Consider the following 11,701-nt stretch of genomic DNA (forward strand, 5'->3'; position numbering starts at 1 on the left):
CCTCCGTCATCACAACCAATATCCAAGAACAGGTAACCCACATAGTCCGAATCTTGCCATCTATACACAACACAAAACCCCCCTTCCCCATACTCAGACGCCAGAACCATGTACCACTCACACTCACAAAGCACTCTAACCTCATTATTGTTTCCAGCCTCGAATTCCAAACCAGACATGAATTCTTTGATCGTCGAAGATTTTTTTTTAAACACTGAGCATGCCGCAATAGTGCGAGATACTCAGGTATAGTAAGAGGTCTACGCAAACGCACCAAAGTCGTGCCCCCTCTCCTCACGCACACGAGCTTGCGCTCTCCCGGGATATTAGAGATGCAGCAAGTCCATCCAAGTAAGCCCTGCGCCTCCGCTCAACTGCGCAAATGAAACCGCTCTAGTACCATGGCGAAAAGAAAAAAAATGAAAAAAGAAAAAAAATGACATGCAGACACGCTAACAATCAACAACAAGAACCTTGCCACATCGGTCGACTACATTCCACGTCTAAACCCCCGAATCATGCTGCTTATGGCTCCTCTTCTCCACCCACTCACTCCACCGCTTACACGTCCCCCTCAACCCGCATTCATCCTTGACCGTGCTCTTGATCAGGCTCTTGCCCTCGATGATCTGCAGTGCAAATCCCATGCTCGTATGCCACCCAATGTGGCAGTGCATCAGCCATGTGCCCGGGTTGTCGGTTTCAAAGGCGAGTGCGAGCCAGCCGGCGGCGGGCATGTTGGCTGTGTCGCGGCGTGGGGGGTTGCGTAGGTTGAGCGGTTGGTCGGTGTAGTGGCCTGGGCCGGAACCGAGGATGAAGAAGTCCTGTTGGGGGGAATAGAGTTAGTTTTTGGGGTTGTGGTTGCATGGGAATTTGGGTGAAAAAGGGCTCGCGGGGAAAAAAAAGGGGGGGGAAATCTCAAACGTACATGGCCATGTAAATGAATGGGATGAGGCACAGGAACCGGCGTCTGCACAATGATATAAACCCACTCCCCCAACCTCGGCAAATCCAAAATCGAATTCCCAGAATACGTCGGCGCAGTCTCATTCCCCAGCACACGCAACAGCGTCGGATCCTCCCAGCGCGAAAAAAACGTCGTCCCGGACATATACCAGCGGAACATTTTTTCAGGAGTCACGCCAAACGTCACGTCCTCTGTAAACTCGTCGATCTGGGGAAAAGCGTCGAGGGGCGCCGAGGGCACGAGTGAGGCCAGCGGCTCGTCGACGCATTCGGTTGTGTAGTTGTAGCCCGTGGAGGTGGGGACTGCGGTGTCGTTGCCTGCATTCGCGTACCGGACGATACCTCTGATGTCGTCGGATTGGCGGAGTCCGGCACAGGCACGCTGGTTATCGGCGCGCATCCAGTAGTTGCCTGGTGTGGCGTTTGCCTTTACGAGGAGCATGTAGCGCTGACCGATATGGATATTGACAATGTTTGTTGTATAAGGTACGATGTTAGTAAAGTCCATTGCAATGACTTCGAAATCATGGCCGTCGATGTAGAATTTAAAGGTCGACTGAATGGCAGAGTTGATGATGCGAATGAGGTACGTTTTGCCTGGTTCAAACTTCTTGTCGAATTCAAAGCGCGAGCCGGTTTGGTTGTTGGTGCCGTCGACGCCCCACGTGTTTTTCCCGTTGAGCAGGCCGTTGTCGAGGATGAGGGGTCCGCCGTGGACGGAGTCTTGGCGCATGTCGTAGAGGGAGTCGACGGTGCGGTGGGACCAGTCTGACAGCATCACGGTGCCTAGGTCTTCATCCCAGGTGGCGGAGGTGGGGCCGTGGATGATCATGGGCCCGGCAACGCCTTCCCAGGCTTGGATGGCGTAGTGGCTGTGGTACCAGGAGGTGCCGTAGTTTGTGGCGACGAACTTGTAGGTGATGGAGTCACCTGGGGCGACGGGGCATTGGGTGATGGAGGGGACTCCGTCGTATTCGGTATTGTTCAGTTGGCGGATGCCGTGGAAGTGGATGCTTGTTCCGTTATCCTGGAGCTTGTTGTTCACCGTGACGACGACGTTGTCTCCCCAGTTGGCCTCGATCAATGGTCCTGGCATTTGCCCATTGACTGTCAGTGCGATCCTCGAGTAGCCATCTGGCGCCACTGTCATGTTTGTAATGTCGAGATTGTAGTAAATAGTGCGGCAAGTCTTTGGTGTAAACTTGTAGTGGTTGGTGGTATGGTCGGCACCGCAATAGGGCGGAGAACCACCTTGTCCTTCACAAGGAGTGCAATTGGGGTCCATCTCCTCGCGCTTGAACACGGGGTTCGCATCAGGTTGCGGTTTTGGAGAAGCTTCAGCGCATGCTGCCACGGATGCCGAAGAAGATGCACTCGACGAGGCCGCGGGGTTGGCAGAGCTGGGAATGATGCTGGGTGTGATGGCCACAATGGGAACGGATGGCGTTGGTTTGGGTGTCGTATTGGCTTCGTTGTTATTTGGAATGCTAGGAGGACTCGGCAAGGGTTGAGTGGCGTTTTGTCGGCGGGCAAGTGATCTACGATCTATGGAGTCAGTAAGGTGCTTTTTGGATTCGGAAGTAGGACAAGAAAATGCGCAAATGCTTAATTTCAACTGCCTACAAGGGATCCGTACCGGTCGTGTCGCCAGGCTCGCAATATTCGGGACCAGATCCGCAGAAATGCCATTGGCTACAACATGGCCCCCATCGTGATCCTTCGCATATGTAACCATTGCTTCCACTAATTTGGCACATTGCCATCAGTAAAACAGCCCACTTGTGTGTTGTTATGGGATTATACATACCCGCAAGTTCCGTCTGGCGACACTTCGCCTACCGTGTACTCACAGTAGCCCAGACCTAATTGGCAGCCATAGCCGCAGTGAGTTTTCGTCCTGTGTCTGTCAGTTACGTTGCAGAGGCTTGGTAATGATTGAGAACTTACGAGCCACAACAGCCTGATGCGTCACAGCATCCACCGAATTGCGAGCCATAGCACGATGTGCCATTGCCACAAGTCCCATCATGGCTTACGAGGACCTCTACTTCGACGTCAACGTTGACATCAGGGTCGACATCCACTTTCTCGCGCATGTCAGCCGCGACAAGCGTACAGCCAGCGAGTAGAAAGGTCAGGGCCGGAACGAATGACCGCATCCTGAGCAATTAGGATGGACGAATTAAAAAATAGAGAATAATGTAGTAGCGAAGAAGCAGCTGAATGAAGTTACTGAAACGAGTGTGTGTGTACATGGACCATGTACTTGTATTCTTTCAAAGAAAGGACTGGAAGGTGAAGAAAAAAGGCGTTTCCTAGATGAGGAAGACTTGGTGGATAGAAGAGCCGTCCGTGAACTTGCCGTCGTTCCCCATCATCACCGTGTATGTAAGCAATTGCGGATATCCAGCATAGAAAGGAGAGACTAAGAGAGCCATGACTCTGATCAGTGGGCCAGAGTATATACGGGTAACACGGGATCAGGCCAGCCCAATCCAATGGCCCCTGCCCTGCCCAGCAATCCCTTTCGGCCAAGAATAGTAAAAGAGCCTTTTGCCCTGCGTGCTTCTTGTTACTCTAGCTTTGTCTCATCTACCTAGACACACACAGCGCCCGAGTTTCTCGGGGGCGTTGTTGTCGAACTGGGGCTTACCTGGTAACGTCAATGGCACAGGACAGTCCAGCCAACATCCCGGGCTCTCGATTCCCCCAACCAGACTCAGACTCCAGCCTTGCGCGTCTCAAAATCCATGGTGCATTATCCCTTATCTCATGAATCAGACGCTCCGCTAAATGCACGCCTGCGGCGCTAGCAAATATCTACAAACTTCTAGGCTAATCATATAGTTAGCGCTAGATATAAACTTCTAGGCTAATCACAGGCTGCTTATATAAAGGGTTAGCGTAGCTTTAGTAGAGTGTCTAAGGGAAACTAGGAATTTTTTTAGTGTAATGCAACTTTAAAATATAATATAGCTATTTTTAGGATAATACTATACCTATTAACTATTAAGTAAAAATCCTTAGGGGTAGAATAGATTATACTAATAGATCTTAATTTTATATTATAACTATAAGTATAGTAATAGAACTATAATATAATAATAAACTATATTATTATATAAGCCTATTATAAACTATTTTGCGTATATAGAGTTAGCTACTATAGGCCCTAACCTCTAACCTCCTCCCTCCCTAACCTCCTCTCTCCCTAACCTCCTCCCTCCCTAACCTCCTTCTTTTTCCCTACTATAGTATATTATATATTTTTTTCTAAACTTCTATAAACTTCTATAAACTTCTATAAACTTCTATAACCTCCTAGGCTAACTAACTAGCCTACCTACTAGTAAGCCTTACCTCCTCTAAACTTCTACAAACTTCTATAACCTCCTAGGCTAACTAACTAGCCTACCTACTAGTAAGCCTTACCTCCTCTAAACTTCTATAAACTTCTACAACCTCTTAGGCTAGTTAGCTAACCTATAGTTAGCAAGCCCTACTTTATAGCATACTATGGAAAATTGGATTACTAAGGTTAGGAATAATTTAGGAGATAGATTATTAGATTGTATCTACTACGATCGGACTTATATATATAGAGCTTTAGCTACCCTTACTAGAAGGTAAATAATTAGTAAACCTTCCTTACTAGAGCTCCTGCTTTTTATTAGGCACTTAGTAGTAAGCTAGTAGTTAATTAGATAGTAGGTTATATAGGGGTATTAATTAGGATTAATTAGATTAAGATACTCTATAATCTAGTTAATATCCCTCCTATAATACACCCCCTAGGTATAGGTAGATCTTTTATTATTATAGTTACGCTTATAGTTAGTAGGTAGTATAGCTAATTAGAGTATTATATATCTAAAGGGTTAAATTAGCTTACCCTTTAGATACTAACTAGCGCGCCTTCCTTATTTAGCCTGCGCTTACGCGTGTAGATATTATCTAGATAGAGTTCTATAACTCTATCTACCTAACTATAATCTTTACTATAGCTTAAGTTATAAGATTATATAACCCTAAAGATCTAAACTATACTTATATCCCTACTAACCTATATCTTAGTTAAAGTTAAAACCTACTACTTATACTTACTCTACCTATACTACCCTTATTACCTTCTATATAGCTAAAGCTATAGTTACTAAAGCTACTACTACTAAAGAAGAGCGCGCTACTACTAAGCGTAAGGCTATTATAGAGTATATAGTAGCTAAGTATATAGCTACTACTACTATAGCTAAGATTATAAAGCTAAGGAAGGGCACTCCTACTCTAGCTCCTACTACTCTAGCTCTAACTCTAGCTCCTGCTCCTCCCTAGACCCTGCCCCCTATCCCTACTTCTACTCCTGCTCCCTCTCTAGCTCCTAAGGAGACCCTAAGATCCTCCTATTATAGAGAGCCTAGTATTTATTATACTAAAACTTATCTAAATTATCTATACTTAGCGCTCTTTAATAAGTCTAATAGCAAGTGCTATAACTCTTCTAGTAAGGGGACTTAGTACTAGTAGTACTTCTCTAGGTATAGCTATATCCCTATATATATAATCTATATAAGAATTTTTTCTTTATAATACTTAGTAAGATCTATACTAATAAACTAATAGCCCTAAGCTTGCCTAATATTCTACACTATCCTTCCTAGTAAGGAAGTAGGTAGATAAGAGCTAAGACCTTCTTAAGAATAAGAAGTAGAGGGTCTTAGTACTCCTTAAGGAGAGTAAGGCTAAATAGCAGGAGCTAGTAAAAACTACTACTACTACTACTAAGCTTGCGCGTAAGGCTACTTCTATAGCTAAGAGCACCTAGAGCTCCTTATTAGAAGATAAGGACTCTAGCTCCTCTAAGGTTCCCCCTATAGATCCTAGGATAGGGCAACCTAGGTAGCTCCCTATAGACTCTAAGGCACGCTTTGCGCGCGTAATAGAGCTCCTTAGGGAAGCTACCTAGTTAATAATAGAGAGGTAGGCTATAGTTAGTTATTCTTATATTATATATTAATAGATCTTATATACTACCTTACTTTAATTAATACTATATAATCTATACTCTACTATTATATAACTTTAGGTGCTCCCTAAACCTTATAAATTATTATATAGTTAGGTTTTTAGTAAGCCTATTAGCTAGTATATTACTAGTAGGTAGGTAGGTAATATAGAAAGATCCCTTTTTATACTCTTATCTAAGCTATATATTTTAAATATCTATATAGCGTAGCTTAGTAGTAATCCTTTTATTATTACCTACTACTAACCTAATAGTTTATTAATTATTATAATTAATTATCTAGGTAGTATCTAAAGTAAGGTGTATTTTAGTTAAAAAGCGTTTTAATGCTATTGCTTCTTTGCTTACTTATTTAAGCGCAAGGAGCTCTACCTTAGTAGTTAAAGTAGTAATAGTTGCTTATTAAGCTGCCTTCTAAATAATAGGTCCTCTAAAGAGCGTAATAAGGTATCTATGTAATAATTGCTAAGTATTAATATTATTAGCAAATAATATATTACTATATATTATAAGCTTATTAGGATCCCTATTCCTATATTAGATTAATTAGTATTAAGTTTAGTATAGATAGATAATCACTTAATTAACTATATTAAAGTGTTGTTTAGATAGGTTAGTAAGGTATTAGGAGAGCTAGGAGGCTACATAGGCAATATTAGGGCGCACTATAATTAAGGTGTAAAGGATTAATCTAACGCGCTCCTAATAGTCCTTAATCTCTTTTTTAGTAGCTTCTCCTGTGCTCTTTTTAATATCTTTACTTAATAGTAGTATAGTAGGGAATTTTCCTATCTCTACTAGATTAAATTTCTTTATAATCTTGTTAATGTATTTATTATAAATAAGCGTTATTATCTATCTCTTTCTATTCTAGATTACTCTTACCCCTAGAAACTAGCTTACAGGTCCCTTTTCTTCTATAGTATATCTTTGCTTTAGAGCTTAGATAACTTTGTAAGCTTAGCTTGCGTAGTTTTAGTAATAGAGTAATAGGATATTATCTATATAGAATATTAACAAGATACTACAATCTCTATTAAAGAACAGGCATAGTTCCTCTTTAGAAGCAATAAGCTTATTTTCTTAGAGTATAGTTAAGAGCTTATTATACTATAATAATAGTAAGTCTTTTAGTCTATATAGAGCTTATTTTAGCTTAACGCACTTCCTAGGTATTTAATATCCTTTAGGTAGCTTGTAGATAACTATAGGGTGTTAATCCCTTAAGGCATTAAGGAAAGCTCTAACAACGTTATATTAATATATCTTAAGGTTAAACTTAGCTCTAATAGCTATTATAGTCCTAAAGGTTTAAGCTACTAGGGTAGCTGCGTAGGTTAAATAAATTAAGTTAGTAAGCTATAGATCTCCTCTTACTACTATCCTTACTTTACACTTAATTAGGTAACTATCCTAATTAAGCTTATATGTAAACACCTATTTAAGTAGGAGTAGACACTCTCCTTTAGTTAGCCTATTAATCTCCTTCTAGGTACTAGCTTTTAGTAGAGTATTAATTTCTTTATATACTACGTCTCTAAATTGCTGTCCTATTTAGTAGTTATAGAGATCCTTCTATTATTTTAGCTCTTTTTGTAGAGCGTCCTAGTGCGTATTTCTTTTAGGGTTTTTAGGGGATTTACTCCCTATTACTACTATAATTATAGCGTGGATTATAGTATTTAGTTTAGGATATACTAAAAGATTATATAAGGGATTTCTAATTAGATCTATATCTAATAGATCTATTACTATATATATCCCTATACTTATAGAGCCTCCTAGTGGTTTATTAGGGTCCTATCCCTAAGCTTGCTTACTAACACGTGTTAGTGGCAGTCCTTTAACTTGCAGTTTTCTACTTCTTCTAGGAGCTCTAGGTGCCACTTGTAAGGGATCTATAGGAGATACAGAATCTAGTCCTAAAGTAGGTAGGTAGGAGCTCTGCTTACTACCCCTATAAGAGCTAGATAGGGTGCCCTTACCTATCTCTGTACTCTTATAGAGTAACCTACTAATAGTACTCTCCCCTCTAGGTCTTTCCTAGGAGCTACCTATTATAGCGTTAAAGTAAGTTAGATTACTACTATCTTAGGTAGTAAGACCCTAATCTATAACTTATATAGATCCTTTATCTCCTATACTAAAGTTTAGTTCTAGTATTAGTTTAGGAGTTTAGAGCCCTATTAGCTTAGGGGACTTTATATAGATCCTTTGTGCTAAGCTAGCTGTGCTTAGTACCTACGCTAGAGGTGTCTGCTTAGGGGGTTATGAATTACTAGGCTAGCTAGCCTAATTATCTACCTCCTCTAGCTCTACCCTACCCCCTAGCTCCTACGCTAGGTTTAGTCCTTCTTGCTTACTAGACTCCTTATATTGCTCTGCCGTAATATAAAGCTAATTAAAGATATTAAGCTCTTTATATGCTTCTCCTACATTATAGATCTTATCTTTACTAATAACGTTAACTATCTTTTAAGCCTCTAACTATTAAAGCTACTCTAGATCTTTCTCTTTATAGAAAAGATCCTTATTAAAGGTAACGTTCTACATAGTAATAATTTAATTAAGTAAGGGGATTTATATCCTATATATATTAGATGCTCTATATCCTACTAGATATCTAATATAACCCTAAGGGTTTACCTTAAAAACCCTCTTGTAACGCCTAGCTACTTAATCTCTATTAAGGGGGTAAGCTTAACAGCTATAGGCGTATATTCTGCTCTAATTAGGGCGGAGATTAGTAGTTGCCTCCCTTATCTGCTCTAGTTGCTACCACCTAAAGTATCTAGTAAACTAACAATCTAGTACTTTGTTAGGTAATATTATATTATAAGTATAGGACAGGCTTATAATATAGAGCTAAGTCGCTGCTTTAATAATTTTAGGCTAGAGCTTTGTTAGTAGGTTAGCACTAATCCTTATTTTAATTAATTTTGTTATAATCTCCTGCCCTACTCTTTCTACTCCTCTATTAGGTTTATAGGTATATATAGGTAAGCTCTTAATTTTAATACTATTATTAGCTACCTAGATCTAAAAACAAGATTTGCTACGCTAAGGGAGCGTTACAACGTTGTTGTCTTGCATAATCTTAACTATGCTAAGCTTATATTAGTTAAGTATTAAGCTCTTAAAATTTTTAAACACCTATATAATCTTATTAAGGTTTTTAGCTTGTAGTAGATAGGTATAAAGCTTTCCTAAGTAGTTACACTTTAATACTAAGATCTATTACTTGTAAGCTATACCTATTAGTATATTAAATAGATCCTATAATACCTAGTAGTATAGATATAGTAATCTTTCCCTTAGTTATCTTAATATAACCTGTTAGGCATGTGTAATAGCGCAGTGCTTGTATTTGCTCCTAGGAGTTCCTTTAATCCTAATATTTATTGCTAACTTAACTAGAGCTTTAAGCGCCTTAGGTCCTAAATAGCCTAATTATTAGTGCTAAAGCTCCTTACTGTCGTGTCTTAGGTAAGTTGTCTAGGATTGTTAGGGTTATTTAGGCACTATGCTTTGGATTATTTAATAAGGGGTAGAGGGCTTGTATTCTAGGAAAGTTAAGTTAAACTTACGCAGTAACTTGGCTAATATAACACTCTTTCCTAATAATCTAAACTATAAGGTAGTATCTAGCCTAAGGAACTAAACTCCTACTTTAAGCAATTAAGCTTCTAATATAATATTTACATAAAAACCTTCTACTAACACTATATTAGTAAGCACTAAATCTTCTGTTTTTAGACCTCTTAGTCTATTAAGAGTATTAGGGATTACTCTAGTCCCTCTGCCTAAGATTAGAAAAGCTTAAGTTCCTGCTTTAACTATCTTATATTTAACTAATCTAAACAAGCTTTCTTCTAGGTAGCTTATATTATTAACTAGGTGCACTGCACCCCTATTATTAAAGATAGTGCTCTTTAATAGAGTATAAGCTTTAAAGTCTATAGTTAAATAGATCCTGTTTATTTTCTCCGCTATTAATATAGGGTTAATTAGTGCCGCCTAGATACTACCTAGATAGGTGATCGCGCTTACCTTACTACTATAATCTTGATTAATAGGATAGGACTTAATTAGAGCTTTTCTTAACTCTTTAAATTTTAGATTCCTATTAATCTTTTTCTTAATCTCTAATTATTAAGTAGTAGTAAGCTTGTTACCTATATTAGTCTAAGCTTTAATAACGTTTTTGTATTTAGGAGGTTTCTATAGGTAGGATCTACTATATAGGTATAAAGACTCCTTCTTAGGTTAATTAGAAGGTGGAGCTCCTATTATTACAAATACTCTAGGACCCTTAGAGCTTAATCTTATATTGTTCTCTTAGAGCAGTAATAAATAGATCTTAGCAACCTGCAGGAGGTTATAAGTTAGCTCTCCTATTACTAACTTTTTAATAATCCTTTAAAATATAGTTTAACCCTAATCTAGTAAGATCCTAGTAGATAGAGCTTTAAGATAATCCTGTACTATAAGCTATCCTTTAATATTAGGAACGTTATATACCTTAGCTTGCGCATATAGGATTGTCTACTCCTTCTGCTAGTAATTAGTATCTTAGCTACTTATTTTTGCCTTAGCAAGATAAGCTTTATACTATAATCTCGCTAGTGTTATAGCGCTTAAGTTAGTTAGCGCTAGGTTATTATAGAGCACTTAGATAAGTGCTTAGAGGGTTACTCTTCCTTAATTAACAAGCTCTATATAGGCTAGGGTAAGGATCCCTTAATCTACTATATTATTAACCTATATAAAAAGGTTTTAGATTGCTAATAACTTTAATACCTAATCTAATAAGTAGGCTTAGTACTAAGCTATTTAGAGTTTATACTGCTCACTTGTTATGTTAGATAGCGCAATATCTGTTAGCATGTTGGGCTTAATAGGTTTATTCTTAAAGTAGTTTTTAGTATCTAGAGCCTTAGGGTCTACCTCTGCCTAGATCCCTTTAGTTAGGGCATAGTATCTAAATTGAATGTACTAGGTAGGCCAGTTAGTTAATCTAGTGAGTAGGATATCCCCCTTTAGGATTTAGTTGCTTATAGTAGAAGAGTAATAAGTGAGCTTTTGCTTAAGAAATAGTATAATAAAAGAGTAAAGCTTTTACTAGCTTAGTGTCTAAGTTAAATAATACGCTTAAATAGATAGGATAATCTTTAATAAGGTAAAGCGCGAACTAGGCTTATAACTGTGGAAAATTAGATTACTAAGGTTAGGAATAATTTAGGAGATAGATTATTAGATTGTATCTACTACGATTAGACTTATATATATAGAGCTTTAGCTACCCTTACTAGAAGGTGAATAATTAGTAAACCTTCCTTACTAGAGCTCCTGCTTTTTGTTAGGCACTTGGCAGTGAGCTGGCAGTCGATCAGATAGTGGGTTATACAGGGGTATTGATCGGGATTGATCGGATCAAGATGCTCCGTGATCCAGTTAATATCCCTCCTGCAACACATACCTATATTATTAAAAAGGTAGAAAGATAATTATAAGATTAGGGTATATATTTACTAAGCTTAAATATAGAATAAAGAGAATACTAATTAGCTATATATAACTATAAGTAGAGGAGGGCTATATAAGCTAATTACGTGTATACTATAAATAGATATTTAAGATATACTTATAGTTATTAATATAGTAAGACTAGCGTTATTCTATACGCACTAGTATAGCGTTATCTAGGCTTGC

The 11,701-nt window shown here is 38.8% G+C and overlaps 1 protein-coding gene across 1 annotated transcript; it reads right to left on the bottom strand.

The window, feature by feature from the left end:
- Positions 1-470: 470 nt before the first annotated feature.
- Positions 471-3,125, bottom strand: IAQ61_010935 (uncharacterized protein; the record flags this gene model as incomplete). Its single annotated transcript, XM_066098991.1, has 4 exons — positions 471-824; positions 929-2,511; positions 2,817-2,863; positions 2,914-3,125. The coding sequence occupies 4 exons, from the start codon at positions 3,123-3,125 to the stop codon at positions 504-506; spliced, it is 2,163 nt and encodes a 720-aa protein (XP_065951149.1). The 3' UTR covers positions 471-503.
- Positions 3,126-11,701: the final 8,576 nt, after the last annotated feature.

The sequence above is a fragment of the Plenodomus lingam genome (assembly GCF_022343315.1).
Source record: "Plenodomus lingam strain CAN1 chromosome Unknown contig_9, whole genome shotgun sequence".
Taxonomy (NCBI): domain Eukaryota; kingdom Fungi; phylum Ascomycota; class Dothideomycetes; order Pleosporales; family Leptosphaeriaceae; genus Plenodomus; species Plenodomus lingam.